Genomic DNA, 16,891 nt, shown 5'->3' with positions numbered 1-16,891 from the left:
ATCGTCTTATAATAAAATAACAAAAAAATCTCAATTCGAAATTTTAAAATATTTTTTTGACATTTGGTCCCTTAATTTTTATTTAACGAGTTTTTTTTACTGTACACAATTTTGAAAAATTACTATGAAACAATATTGGAAGATCATCCGTGAATATGCAGGACTATGGTAAGTAAAACATTGATTCCAATGGAAAGAATTATTCATTACTACACAATTTCATGAGATACAATTTCAATTATATTATTTTTTGATTTGGCATTATCTTTGTGAATAACATGATTTAAATATAAGAATAAAATAACTGTATAAGACCACTTTTTAGTTTATTAATGTAAACACGACTAGTTTCGAGAACTACAGATGTTTTCATCAACCTGTGAAACTACATTTTTTTTACGAATTCTAGATTTGCTCCACTGAAGAGTTTTGTTTAATTATAAATAACACAATAGTTTTTTTCTACTCGAGTATTATATTGTTATGACTATTTTTGGCAGCTACAGATGCTTCCATCTGCAGGTTCTATTATAAACTTATAAATAAGAGTTTATATTCATACCCATAGATAGAAGCATTTGAAGCTTCTGAAACTAGTCGTAAACATATAATACTCATATTTTATTTATTGTTTCGGCATTAACTTTGTGGTAAGACATGTTACAATGATTAAAGAAAACACTTCGTTTTTTACCACTTGAGTTTTATTATGGACTACATGTTTCAGAAGTTAAACTTCCATCATTCAGGTCTGTTATTATACAGACCTGAATAATGGAAGTTTAACTTCTGAAACATGTAGTCTATAATAAAACTCAAGTGGTAAAAAACTAAGTGTTTTCTTTAATCATTGTAATATAATACTCAAGTGAAAAAAAAACATGTATTGAAATATATATAATTTAATCATGTATTTCCACAAAGTGAATGCTGAAACAATAAATAACAAGTTTTATGCTGTTATAGATGCTCTCAAAACTAGTCGTGCTTACACCAATAAACTAAAAAACTGATTTTAAACAAGTGTTTTATTTTTTTATATTTAAACTCAGATAGTCGATATAACGCCGGTTTAGGGTTTAATCCAGACAAGCGTCAGAGTGGCGTCTCGTAGTCGTTCTTATTACTAAACAATGATTTGAACTCAGTCAGCATTATCTCTATGACGAGGTTTTGCTGTAAGCATCCCATGGATATGATGTTCATCATATCCTGGGGCGGCCACAGCAGGGTCGGTCCCAGGACGATGGACAGGTTGGCTATGTGCATCCTGTTCTTTTGCTCTCTTTCTGTCACTCTGAAAAATGAAAAAAATTACAAAATGTTCAGTGTGTCCAAATACTTGTTCACATAAATTTGAGTAGTGTGTAGGTTGTCAATCGTGGGTAGAATGGTGAATGTTGCATGTGTATAAAGTGATCACTTAACCAGCTTATGACAGGTCATACGCCCTGTAAATACCCAGTTTTACATATTCTTTTTCATGTTTGTTGATGTCAAAAATGACAAGGTTTCAATATTATCAAAAAATATACACACGCACACACATCAACAAGAACTTTTAAAATTCTTGAAATGTAAATACATAGATATCAAATTGCTTAAAATGGCAATCGTGATAACTGTACATTTTATTGCTTTATACGAGTATTTTACATTTTGCCCTATTTCTTCTTATTTGTTTTTCAGTCTTGTTAACCTTAATCCCATGTCCCAAATGAGTAATGGGAATTACTCATCGGAAATATTATGTATGTGACTTATGCATGTAATATGTTAAAAATAAATAAATAAAAAATTATATTATCGCTCATTTAAATACTATTGAATTGAAATTATATTTAAATCAATTATCATTTATTGACAATACCTTAGTAAGTGCTCCAGGAGATATTTGAGGGTATGTCTATTACAATCAGGAAGACTGTTGACAATTTCTTTGAATTCCAACACTTTGCTGGTGTAATCCGTAATAGCTGAAAACATAATATAAGCTTTTAAAACATGAAAAGACCATGAAGAATCTTGCATATAAAGCTACGTTCGTAATTTTATTTATATTTTACATATGTTATCAAAAATACTTGACATTTTAACATGAGTGAACTAAAAATCAATATCTGAAGCATTTACTTTAAAAATTATCCGTTTTATAGCTTGGTCTTAATCTACCACTACTACTACCACCATCACGCCGTTTCCTCGCAGGGGTAGGCAGAAAGGATGGAACGCCACACTCTTTGGTCCTGACATACACTCCTCGCCCGTTCATCTCATCATACATGCCCTTGGATTACGCAGACTTTTGATACCGCCAGATTTTAGGTTCTGATTGATCTAATCGTGCCAAGTATTTTTCGGTCGTCCTAGTTCTGTTTTCCCTCTCACATTCGCTACGTATATTTTCTTAGTCATTCTCTCGTTATCCATTCGCTCTACATGTCCATACCATCGTAAAGAACTCTTCCTAATCTTTTCAATTATTCCTTGTTCAGCCCACTAAATATCTTGTTTTAATCAAATATAAATCATGTGTTTAAATACATAAAGGTAAAAATATTAAATTCAAGTCCGTTTGAAGGGAGGCTTGATAACTTTAAAAGTCGTATATTTGTTCTTTCAAAGCAACACTTCAAGTTTATTGAGTCTCAAATTATAAAAAAGTATTTTATTTTATGCCAACGATCAATATAACACTGTGTTTCTATGATGCAGTGCCCTATGCACCGTCTTCGAATAAGAGTTTGAAGTGAAGATTTTTATTTTTATTTTTAACTTGCAGTAACTTCGCTAACGGTAATTTGAGAATAAAGGTATTTTTTATTAAAAAAGAGAAATATTTGTGTTTTTATTATTTCCACAAATATTAAAATTTCATACTATTTCTGTGAGCCTAAGCGGCTCATTATCAGAAATAGGTATCAAATTGTGGTGGAGTGGGTTCGAACCGAAAAATTCTGATTTAAGAGTCCGCGACACGAACCACGGGACCACAACGCGACACCCTTTGTTCACAACCCTTTAAAAAATGTGGAACAAAGTTTTTGAAGACGAGGTTTACGAAGAGATATTGTTACTTCCGTGAATATATATCTTAATTTAAAAAAAAAACACACACACATGTTATTCATTTTTATACTCGTAGATATACATATGTAGATATCGCTTGTCGTTTTCATAAGAATGTATTATCATTACATAAAATATTTATACAAAAACGACAACCCTTTTTTAAATACTTCCCTTCGTATTATGTCTAATTTTAAGATACATTGTGCTAGAAAGGTTTGAAAATAGTGGTAATTTCCGAGTCCAATTTTCACTTAAGTAGCATTATTACAAATAGCAAATTTGTTATTCTTTACAATAAATAACAATGATTAAAGAAAACACTTGTTTTATACCACTTGAGTTTTCATTAAAGACTACAAGTTTCAGAAGTTAAACTTCCATCATTCAGGTCTGTGTAATAACTAAAATATAAAATATAAAATTGTTCTATAATTAATTAAATTAAGATTAGAATTAAAGAACATCAAAGCGGTCTTGTTAGTAATTATTTTTCGGAATTTGCAAATCATATAATAAATACAAATCACTCATTCCACTCTCATAAATTAAAATTATTACACCTTGTTCCACATAAAGGCCAAATTATGAATTATTTAAAAAATTAAGAAATCCAAAAAAACCTCAATTCTATTAATAATTTATTAAATAATATATTGTTTTAAAATTCTTCACCTTTGCTTTCCATTTTTCCTTTGTTTTCAAACTCTTGACTAACCCCCTACCCCTAACTTTCCCCTCTCCTTATTTATAGAACAATTTTAGATTTTATATTTTAGTTATCATACAGACCTGAATGATGGAAGTTTAACTTCTGAAACATGTCTTTAATAAAAACTCAAGTAGTATAAAACGAAGTGTTTTCTTTAATCATTGTAACATGTCTTACCACAAAGTTAATGCCGAAACAATAAATAAAATAAATAACAAAGTTATTTAGAAAGCTTAAAAGCTCGAATTTCTTGGTACTCACAAGTAGCGTCCAGCGCCCTCTGGAACAGTCGACAAGGGATGACTGGCTCCTTGAGTTCCCTGAAGAAGAGCTTTAAAGCTCCCGCCAGAACGTGAACATCTGTGTCCGGCTTGTCTAACACTGCAAAGTTGTTCTTGTCGACCTAAAATTATTTAGATTAATTTATGTTTTAATTTTAAATCAAACACAGATTTTTTTGACTCTACTAAATTGTATTTTATTAACAAAAACACATAATATTTAACATTGCGACAATTGTTTCGCCTAATTATGGCATTTTCAAACGAATGTGAAGATCAAATGGACTGACGGTTCTTATGTAGCTATACAATTCCAAGTGACAGTCTTAACATGTGCAGCAATAATTGATGGGAGACAACAGTAGCTAATGGGGGATGTAGGTACGTGCCCTTATATTTATTTTCTGGGAAAGGAAAAATTTATTGACATGGCAATTTTTTAGAGAATGAATGTTTTAAAGCTATATATTGTACAATTGTTGGTAAGATTATTTTTAAGAAATTATATTTATAATTGTATTTAAAAATTATTTGTTTATCAATAACGCATCATGCAAGCGTTTACATAGAGAGAGATGATGTACAATAATAGTCAAATGTTTGACAACCACATTTCTCAATTTACACGTACCCAAAGTGATCTCTTCAACAAGCCTATGACGGTTGTAAGCCCTGTTAATGCCCAGATATACATATTCTTCTTCATCTATGTTGATATATCCAAAATGTTAAAAATAACTCGTAAGCGGAGATAACGCAGACACTCAAAATCTTACATACATCATTATTCTTATGACGCTGTACGTGTGAGTTCACTTAAGCCATATATGGTTGGATTGGGAAAGCTTTTATTTTTCAAGGACCCTTTTATTTCGAACGTATGCAAGATCCTAAACGGAATTATTTTCAATATTATTAATATTTAAAGCATTTACTTTGTGGTTAGTCATTTTTACATATTTTTTTTTTAACAAAAATGTTAATAATATTAGTATATAACCACTCACCGGAATGTTTTAATAAATGTGGAATTGTGTAATTGGCTTTATTTGTATTAATGTAACTATTTTTGTTAAAGTAATGTAATGTTTATTATAATGATTAAAGAAAACGCTTCGTTTTTTACCACTTGAGTTTTATTATAGACTACATGTTTCAGAAGTTAAACTTTAAGTTATTATACAGACCTGAATGATGGAAGTTTAACTTCTGAAACATGTAGTCTATAATAAAAATCAAGTGGTAAAAAACGAAGTGTTTTCTTTAATCATTGTAACATGTCTTACCACAAAGTTAATGCCGAAACAATACATAAAAATGTTTATTATTGTTAATGTAACTATTGTTTAATATATACTTTTTTAAATGTAAAGCTGTACGATTCCCGAACAAATAAAATAAAATGGATAAATTATTTTACATGCTGGGAAACGCCTGATTTTCACACTTTGTCGACCCATGATCTAGACTAAGTTCTTACCTCCATTCTTATCTTCTGCACCTGACTGAGGTTGCCGCTGGCCCGGTATAGTCCGTCCGCGTTCATGTGCTCTTCTCTCGACTCTATAACCCTGATGCAGTGCCGCACAAACTCTGGGACCATGGACCTGTCCTTGTCGCACACCTGCTGCAGACTGCATCCGAACACCGCCTCATCTAGACAAGAAAGGGAGAGAAGACTCGATTACATTCATAACATTCTCAGTGTATATATCGACGTACCCTACGTAAAGTGCCCTAACTACATTTTTGTCAATTTTGAGATATTTGGTGTATGTTTATCAACTGACCGTTATCTACAAATATAAATAAACAAATAAAATATATAAAATAAATTACGCCTAGTTTTCAGGCGTATAAGACACTATCTACATCGAATTTTCGAAATGAACTGAACTCCTAAAACGCTAACTACCTAATCTTGACAAAGCATAAAGTTTTAAAACGATTTAACACATTATTTTATCGTGTTTTTGAATGAATGAACACTAGTATAGAATTTCAGATAAAACCGTTACTTAATAAAAAAGAAAACGTTGAAAAAATCTTCTAAGCTCTCTCCTGTAAAATAACAGATTTGCAGATAGAGTACTTACGTAGGGGCCGTCGATATAATGGTGGGGACTGACCGGAGTCATTTCGTCGTAACGTAACACGTAACAATGCGAGCGTTCGCGTAGTTAGTACAGCGTTCCAAGCGCTCCACCAGAAGTCGGATGCTCGCCGCGAATGTTACTTTACGACGAAATGCTCCGGTCAGTCCCTAGCTTTAAAAGCATTGTTAGCATTGTGGTATGGTAATATAACACTCCCTTTTTCATTCATCGTTTACTTACTGTAAGTAATTTTTAGTGATATTTTTGAGCAGCGACGTGCATTTCATATAGGCACATATGCAGTGCCTATCCTACATAGTTTATTGGGAAAATATGGAAAACTGTGATAGCGAAAGAAATGTGCGTTTGAGTTTAATGAGAAAGTTTGACTATAAGAGTGTTCTTGCATAATTTCGAATTTTTGTTCATGTATATGCTTCAAATTTTAGTTTAGAATATATTTGTTTATTATAATGAATAAATAAATTGAATTTAATTGAAAAATAATAAATATTTTACTTTTGAACTACGAGTTTTCTCAGTTATTTCTCCACGACAAACACGCATTATTAGAGTTATGACAGATATATATTTTTTTTTAAATAATAAAACGCTGTTTTTCCTACTGCTTTCCCTAATTAAAACTCTGTGCACACCACTGTTTTGGGTAACGCCTAGAAAACCTGATTTCCATTTTATTAGCAGCTTATACTTTGGTTAGTTATTTCATTCGCTACATTTTGAGAATATCCAAATAAATACTTGTTTTCCACCTATTATGTTAAAAAAATTACCGATTTTTGTTTTAGCCCTTTTAGAAATCGAGCCAAAAACCTACGGCATGGTAATTAAACGCGTTTACCATTACACTACAAAGACGTGCGAAAGTAAAAATCATTGTGTGATTAATTTATTGAAAACATAAAAATAAAAAAATCGCAAAGAGGAAATTGTTATCAACCGAATCCAAAATAATCGAACCGGAGTAGCTTTAGTATCCTCGTAGATTCAGGTGCCTTTTTCAGTGTAATGTCAGTGATTTTACGGTAATCTAATATAACGGAGAATCTGTGATATATGATATGTTTGTCAGTATCTCAAGAATCAGAACGCTATTCCAGTTTGTCGCACAAAACATTGTAATAAATTTAATGTACATTTTCACCAAATTCAAAGAATTAACAATGTGAAATCAAACACGAATTTGTGATATTATCAGTAAAAGTTCTCTCTTTTCCAGTTCCATCACAACCCAAGTAAAAACTTAATACCCAACGGTCAAGTTCTAGGCTGGAATAACTTGACAAACTTAGTTGTCAACTCAACTACGGTCGAGCAGTTTAAAAACAGCTTGGATATTTTTTGAGAAGAAATAAGATTGTAGACAAAATATATTGTAGTTAGGCATGTGATATTACCACATGAGCCAAAACTGCCTAAATATAAGATTATAATATATATATATATATATATATATATATATATATATATATATATATATATATATATATATATATATATATATATATATATATATATATATATATATATATATATATATATATATATATATATATATATATATATATATATATATATATATATATATATATATATATATATATATATATATATATATATATATATATATATATATATATATATATATATATATTGTATATATATATATACATATATATATATATATATATATATATATATATATATATATATATATATATATATATATATATATATATATATATATATTCAAAAACACATATGTTACTCTATTGCAGAGTCATAAATAATTATTGAAATGAAATTTTAAAAACAAATGGTTTTAATTTTGTGGACGGAGTAAAATACTATAATAATAATAAACTAACGACTAAATACTCAGTTTTGCATTTCTTTTACTTAAGTTGCGTTATATATATATATATATATATATATATATATATATATATATATATATATATATATATATATATATATATATATATATATATATATATATATATATATATATATATATATATATATATATATATATATATATATATATATATATATATATATATATATATATATATATATATATATATATATATATATATATATATATATATATATATATATATATATATATATATATATATATATATATATATATATATATATATATATATATATATATATATATATATATATATATATATATATATATATATATATATATATATATATATATATATATATATATATATATATATATATATATATATATATATATATATATATATATATATATATATATATATATATATATATATATATATATATATATATATATATATATATATATATATATATATATATATATATATATATATATATATATATATATATTCAAAAACACATATGTTACTCTATTGCAGAGTCATAAATAATTATTGAAATGAAATTTTAAAAACAAATGGTTTTAATTTTGTGGACGGAGTAAAATACTATAATAATAATAAACTAACGACTAAATACTCAGTTTTCCATTTCTTTTACTTAAGTTGCGACCGGGTTTTGTCGCCATCGATATTATCAGACTGTTCAAAAGCTTTTATCAATTGATTCGGCAGTCTCTTTGTGGTAATATGTTTTCATTTTTCATTTAAATTTTATACAGTAAAAATACCACTTTTTATTGTGATATGTGTTTCGATGTATTTCGGCGTTTAAAAATAAAATGCTTCAAAACACGTGATTTAAGCAAATAGTGTATTCACTAAGTTTGATTAGATGTTTTGTTAAAATATAAAATACAATATCACAAAAAAAATTAAAAACTAACTTTTCACAGACAATGTCTTCATTCGATTCGTAAAATTCTAGCAAAACACATTTTGTTGCTAAAGATATTTGAGAAAAAGAAATAATAGTAAATATTTAATTGTCAAAATATTAATTTAAATCAAAAAGGCTTTTTTTATTGTTTTTACATTGCTACAAAAGTTATTACATTTTTATTTAAAAATTCTGTTATATCCTAACATCTCAAATGTCTTATAGCACTAGTATATTGCATAGTCCAATAAAGAGACTAAGATCTTGTGCTTAGGGAGGGATTTACATCAATATTTATTCACTATACTTTATTAAAGATATTATACTTTTTTATTTTTTTTTGCATAATAAGCAATGAATTATTTTATATCATCACGTTATTCCATAACATTAATGCTAAATCAATAAATAAACAAACTAAAAGCACATTCCCTTCACAAACACAATTTTCCATATTTTTTAAGGGTGGACACTTTTTAGGAGTCTATATAGAAGTCACAGAGTCATCAGAGGTATGATTCAATCCTATTATATAAACATATTACAAATCAGTGACACGTACCTTTGCATATGTCATGTCATACATAAAACACACCAAATATACCACCGCGCGCACGTGGTTTAGTGTTGTTCCCTCGGGAAAACAACTTGGGGAAAAAGGTCAATCTAATTAGAAATGCCTACTCCGACATTTTCACAAACTTAGTTTCTACTCCAATTGACCTTTTATTACGACCATTAGAAAAATATACCCACGCCTTAAAAGAATCTAATTTTCGATCAATATTTTCCTTTTTTCCCATTAAACATACTTTAGTATGAATTTACAGGGCTCATTTTCATTCCTTACTCTATCTATCTCTAATATATATTTTCTAGACTGCAATTCGATAATCGATTATTGGACAAGAATGGAAAGTGAGATTTCAAGAACGCGTCACGTTTACTAGACACGTTACATGAGAGAGAGAAAAGATATAACGTAGAAAGAGAGCTATACATTTCGACGCCACGGGAATGGAGTGAAAGAGAGCGACGTATGCGAGTACACAATGATACAAAGCGATAAAATAATATGGTTCTCTAAAAACCCAGCAAAGAAATATGGAACTTGAAAGATTAATTTTTTTCTCGTCATCTCGTAAATATCGAATAACGGACATATGAAGGTAAATGTAAATCTCACATTTTAACTACCACAAACCATTAATATCAGTTTTACCAATTGAATCACTAATCAATGACAGTGTAAATATTAAATAATCAGAATATTTTTATGCGAATTTTGTATTGTATATTTCTAATCGAAAGAAATGGAAGGATACGGAAAAGGCCTACTCTTATATCCGCCAGTGGAGGTCAAAAGGCTGAAGAAGAATAAGTATTTCTATATCTATAATAATTGTATTTCTATAATGAGAAAGCGAGACAACTAGACTAGTCGGCTTCCGTTTGATCTGATTTCCAGCCTCTCGCTTACCAGATGGCCGCCGTTAGTCGGCGATTGACGGAGCGTTACAAAAGACATGGCATTATGCTAAGCTGGCGGAAAGTTGGTACTTGCTGCGAGCCGCGTACTACGATTTCCATACAAATCACGTGTAATTTTTGGATGATTAGTACGGAAAAGGTTACAAAATCATGCAAAGCTTTATTCTACACTTTCTACTAAATGTGACTACTAAAAAATATATAAAAATACAAAAAGCATGCAAAGAAGGTTAGTATAATATTATACATTGTTTAATAAATGTTAATCAAAATTTTCATTATTTATATACATTCGCACCTTTATAAATCCCCTTTGACGTAATCTCTTCTTTAGATTTTCTCTTTTTTATTAGATTCTGTAGGGTAAATATCCTCTTTTTAAGGGTAGCATTTTGAATTTCTTGGGATTCGGTTGTATCACAGATATTTTCTATATCCCTCCTTATATAGATTTCCTTTATATCACTCTTAGCGTCGTGCAAACCGCTTTTTTCCGAGTCTGTAACATTCAGTGTAGATGTGAGGATACTTCTACATATCAGGCAGCAAACAAGGGACACACATGCAGATATAACATAATAAAGAAAAGTAGAAGGTAGTTATTAGCCTTAATAAAAGTTTAAATATGAAGGGTAGTAATAATATATGTTAATGTGTAGGGTAATAAATAAATAAATAAATAGGATAGTTCAAACATTTGATGTCAATCAATTTTGTAGATACAACACATTCAATGCTGTCATAAAAATAAACTCATATCGCTCACTCCTTTGAACAACGTCATATATCAAAAATCGTCAATTTTCAGTTGTGCATGTTTCCGGAATGCCTTGAAAATGTACTATATACCAGCAAAAGCACCATATTTTTAACTTAATATTTATCTGCTACAGGGCAGAAAGTATTGTTATTGCATTTTGAAGAAAATGTTTTTTTTTAAGTATTTGTTTAAATATACGAAATATTTTTCAAACGGAGAAAAAACATTCAGGTTTTACCTAAAACGATTTGTTGCACAGTAAAAAGTTCAATAAGTGGTTTGATATTTATTTTTTTTTACATTGTATTGAATTTGTACACTTTTAAAACTTCCTTTCCTGAAAAATCAAGTTTTTTGAGATTTGACGTTGTTGAAAGGAGTGAGTGATATGTTAGTATTCTTAATATTTAAAGCACTTACTTTGTGATTAGTCATTTTTACTTTTATGTTTTTTAAAACAAAAATGTTAGTAATATTTATATACCATATAACCACTAACCGAGATTTTTTGCCTACCGGTTTCGAGATGTACCCGTCTTTTCTTTAAGACAATAACTACAGCAGCATGCATATAATACCGTCACTTCCATATTACTATTCACACTCTAATAACTACATAAAATATTGATCACATGCGATTTTAGTGCAATCCTTAGTGCGTGTTAGTCCTCGGGTCGACCAAAATCGCATGTGATAACATTTTATGTAGTTATAAGTGAATAAATATTGCTATGGTAGTGATGTGTAGTATTGTTTGTATGCTGTTGTAGTGATTGTCCTGGCAAAGAGACGGGTACGTCTCGAAACCGGTTGACAAAAATCTCAGTAAGTAGTTACTTATACACTAAAATTACTAACATTTTTGTGAAAAAAAATAATAAACATCAAAGTATATAAACACGTGTTATGAAAAAAAGGGAATTATGAAAAGTTATGAAAATTAGTATAAAAAATTCCTTTTAAGTAAGGGTAGCTTAAACATAAAATGTTAATCAATTTTGTAGATTAAAAAAAAATCAATGCCGTTATAAGAACAAACTTATGTTTATTTTATTATGAAAAAAATCTTTTTCAAAATTTAAAAGTTTAAACTTTTAGAAGATTAGCATTTTGAAGTACAAAATAATAATAAATACACAAAATATAATGAATATTTTAAGAACTAATTTTGTAGTTTTCCATTTTATAACTTAAAAACTTACTTTTTACTTAAGACTTGGTAATATTAAATGAATTAAAATGAAGATAATACTACGTTAATAATTAATAAGTCTAAACAATTATAAAGTATTGATGAAGATGCTGTTTTCTTCGAAACAAGTCCATGTTTTTATCAATTTATAATAAGGTTTGTAGTTATTTTATAACAAAGTTAGTTTTTAAATCATTTAATTATGATACACCAAAATTCAACCTGTATTTTTTAGTGAGATATACATGGTGAAAAAATATTTTTTTATACATTTGTAATATAAATAAAAATTCCATACTTTCAAAATTTAAAAATATACTACAGTCAGTAAAAAAAATACCCCAAATACCATAAAATCAACACCTGAAAAAATGTGTGTATTAAATTTAACATAATAATCAATATAAAAAAAATAACGTTTAATGATTTATAACAAACTCTAAAAAGCGTTTTAAAAAATATGCATTTTCCATTATTAAGTTGTAAAAAAAACGACTATCGACATGAACGACTGAAAAATATCATATCTAGGGGCAATGGGCTATAAAGTTTAAAAATCTCTGCTTTATACAGACAGTATTTTTATTACCAAAATAACGAGCTACTTCAAATGTCAAGTTAGGTTTTTTTATCAGATATGAAATAAGTATACTTGAAATTTTAAGGTAAGCGCAATGGTAAGAGTAGAAAATTAATAATACTTAAAATTTACATCAAAATTGATAAAAACAAAAATATGAAAGAAAAATAATTTCAATAATTTAAAAAATAACCAAAAAATGGTTGATTTAAATTTGATATTTTGTTCATACGATTGCAGAAGGCATGTGCGAAGGCACAAACTAGGGATGACGACTTTGCTTAACCTACATATATGGACCAAATTATCTCCGACATACGCTGTAGCGGATACGCCGAGTTTAAGAGACGGGTGGAGACTGACCATAAAAGAAGCAAACTAACTATCACAAAGATTTCAACCTACAAAGAAGATTATTTTCATGCCTTTAAAAATAAAATAAAATACCCTTTAAAATGCGGTGACATTTTTGAGTTTGATGTTCGTAGTATTATGGTTGTACACATATTACGTTTATGAACGCAGGTATGTTTATTTTGATGGATATTTAAATGCCAAAAAGACAAAAGGTCAACACAAATCATGAATCATGCCAAGACAAGCAAATCACAAATTTCGTAAATATATAAGTGATTCATGCCACCTTGCTCATTTCTACACGTTTCGAAATAATAAAAAATACAAATTAATTTCCAGTCAATAGTATGACAACGAAATAGGGGATAAAAGATTTGTCGTTCTTTTTGCTGCCATCAATTCTTTAAAACGGAAATGCTCAACTAAAAGACGAACAGTGTGAGTGTTTCTGACAGGGTGTTTATTTGATTTCCATTTCCATCGTCAGTGGAACCTTTTAAAGTGTGAGATAAATCTTTGAGAGGCTTTTAATGTTACATTGACTACTTTTCTGTGTAAATGCTGCTTTATAATTTAAACGATCACAAATGTATTTTTTGTACATTTAAAAAAATATATTTACATGTATATTTGTATTATGTATGTATGTATGTATGTACATACATATATATGTTGAGTGTGCCCATTTATGTGTTAACAGTTTTTATTTTTTTAAAGGAATAACCCGCAAAGCTCCTACTTTTAGAGTCTTGTGTTCAGGTAAGATAGTAAAGATAGGGAAGGTTAATGTGGAAAATATATCACAAACAGCCAGACCAATTGAAAATAAATATTTCGTGAATTTATTTCGTACTTGGTGGGAATTGAACCCGCGACGCCAGTTTCGCAGTCGAGCGTCTACCCAACTACAGCACGGCGCCTGTCTAGGATACCCACTTGGGGTTATCGTATATTAATTAACATATTTCAACATATACAACATTGTGTCGGGTTGTAGTCCCGTGGTTAGTGTCGCGGACTCTTGAGTCAGAGTTTCTCAGTTCGAACTCACTCTACCACAATTTGATACCCAAATATTTCCAGGGAATTTTTTTCATGTAACGCGGTGGAACGGTGTCCCGGCACCTTTTTTTCACGGATAAATAATAATAAGAAAAAAAAAACAAAAATCAAAACCAATTTCTGACGTAATTACATTAAAATATAATTCTTCTAAGTGATGAAATAAAGTATTGTAATGAACATTCAAATGATATTTGATATATTTTTAAATAATGATTGAAGCGAGTTCCAGGACTTTTTTGTTTAAAAAAACCCTGCCTATTTATAATAATGAGCCGCTTAGGCTCACAGAAATAGTATGAAATTGAAGTATATATGTAAATAATAAAAACACAAACATTTCTCTTTTTAAAACCAAAAAAAAAAACAAAGAAGAATGTGGAAGTCTTGGTATTTGCAAAATAGATTCTAAAAAAAGTGGTATATATTAAATTTTAACAAGCAATATCAACATTGATTTGCCGTAAAATTCAAAATGTAATGAGGCAATAATGTAGGAATATCGGCTTGTAAGCCACTACGATGCTTCCATGCGATTATTGATTTCTACGTAAAACATATCCCAAGTGATAAAATCGAAGCGAAGAACATCATGACAAGAACATCAAACATGCATATCAAAAAGAAATAATAAAAAGGAAATAAAAATAAAAGCATAAAAATAGTCAATGGTGGTTTATTATCACATGGGGGGAATGTTGGAATTACCCCATAAGACTATCCTTATCATTTTACGTTCACTTTTTGTAATACCACTGAAAAACACTTCCTTATGTCTACCGGTTTTTTTTAAACGGATATAAAATATTTTTTGCAAAGACACACCAAGCCACCTTGTGTGTCTTAGAGTTCTTTTGACATACATTTTTTATTACAATAATTAAAGAAAACACTTCGTTTTTACCACTTGAGTTTTATTATAGACTACATGTTTCAGAAGCTAAACTTCCATCATTCAGGTCTGTATAATAATAATAATAATAAGTTATTATACAGACCTGAATGATGGAAGTTTAGCTTCTGAAACATGTAGTCTATAATAAAACTCAAGTGGTAAAAAACGAAGTGTTTTCTTTAATTATTGTAACATGTCTTACCACAAAGTTAATGCCGAAACAATAAATAAAATACATTTTTTATTGTTTTTATCCATTGCAGCCTAATATACACATAAAAAAGAGATAAAAAATGAAGATTGCAAACTATTTTAAAATTTCCCTAGAATTAACTCTTGATCATTTACCCATTCCTTTATTTTGCGTTTGTTCCATATTTTATTTTGACCTCTAACCTCCGTCGGCAACAAATTAAAAATGTTTGGAACGATATATTGCAGTGTTCGACTCCCATATTTATTGTTAATTCTTGGGACTATCAAACCTTCGTTGTGTGTAAATCGTGTATTATGGTTGTGTACTAGAAGATATCGATATTTTTGTCTTGTTTGTTGTTCAATGATGATACTCATCCATAATATTACACGTACCGGAAGTAACTGTAAATGTTAATATATCTAGATAGGATTGTCCCTTTGATTATATACATAAGACTGGGTACAATTTTTTGTACAATTAATATTCCACCATCAAGTCAAAAGTAGACCAAAGTAAAATTTATTGTCTCGTATTTAAACAGAACTATAATGAAAAAATTCTTTCATAGAGAGAGAAATAACATAAGGGGAATACTTTTAAAAGCGGACTTGAAGTTTAATTTATTTGCTTATTTATTATGGGTAAATCTTTATTGATTGCTTTACTTATTTCTAATTTTTCTTTATTATCTAAACGAGAAAAAAAATGAAGGAAGGATGAAAGCAGAGTGAACGCTGTTGAAATGCGCTCCCTCAGACGAATGTGTGGAAAATCATTGTATGACAGAATTAAAAACGACGATAAAAGAAAGGAATGTAAGGCTGAACGAGGAATAATTGAAAAGATTAGGAAGAGCTCTTTGCGGTGGTATGGACATGTGGAGCGAATGGATAGCGAGAGAATAACTAAGAAAATATATGTGGCGAATGTGAGAGGGAAAACTGAACGTGGACGACCGAAAAAGACTTGGCACGATCAGATCAATCAGAACCTAAAATCTGGCGGTGTCAAAAGTCTGCGTAATCGGAGGGCATGTATGACTAGATGTATGGATGTGAAGGAGGCGAGGAGTGTATGTCAGGACAGAAGAGTGTGGCGTTCCATCCTCTCTGCCTACCCCTGCGGGGAAACGGCGTGATGGTAGTAGTAGTAGTAGTAGTAGTATCTAAACGAGGAACGGCTTTATTTAGATGCAAAACTTCTTTGTCTGTTGATTTACTTAAATTATCGTCTTCAGGTGATTAAGGTGATTGGCTTATTCGGAAAATTATAAATTTTAATTATTATTATAAGTGCCAGTATTTCACCATATATCCGAATATCTATCATCTATATTCATAACTTATTTTTGTCTAA

General features: G+C 29.1%; 1 protein-coding gene across 2 annotated transcripts in view; it reads right to left on the bottom strand.

The window, feature by feature from the left end:
• Positions 1 to 455: 455 nt before the first annotated feature.
• LOC148308766 (uncharacterized) overlaps positions 456 to 16,891 on the bottom strand; it is a 77,687-nt gene continuing 61,251 nt past the window's right edge. Inside the window, exons 8-12 of one of the 2 annotated variants that reach the window (XM_088261172.1) lie at positions 10,789 to 10,989; positions 5,543 to 5,718; positions 4,043 to 4,184; positions 1,871 to 1,976; positions 966 to 1,297 (exon numbers count right to left, since the gene is read on the bottom strand). In XM_088261172.1, the coding sequence (XP_088117298.1) occupies positions 1,096 to 1,297; positions 1,871 to 1,976; positions 4,043 to 4,184; positions 5,543 to 5,718; positions 10,789 to 10,989 (827 nt within the window). In that variant the 3' untranslated portion in view covers positions 966 to 1,095. Of the gene's footprint in view, positions 1,298 to 1,870; positions 1,977 to 4,042; positions 4,185 to 5,542; positions 5,719 to 10,788; positions 10,990 to 16,891 lie in introns of both variants that reach the window. The other variant, XM_088261173.1, reaches the window with a different exon arrangement.

Source organism: Brachycentrus maculatus, unplaced genomic scaffold, assembly GCF_059751285.1.
Source record: "Brachycentrus maculatus isolate JH-2025_06_01 unplaced genomic scaffold, ASM5975128v1 h1tg000149l, whole genome shotgun sequence".
NCBI classification, from domain to species: domain Eukaryota; kingdom Metazoa; phylum Arthropoda; class Insecta; order Trichoptera; family Brachycentridae; genus Brachycentrus; species Brachycentrus maculatus.
This window is presented reverse-complemented; position numbering and strand designations above follow the sequence as displayed.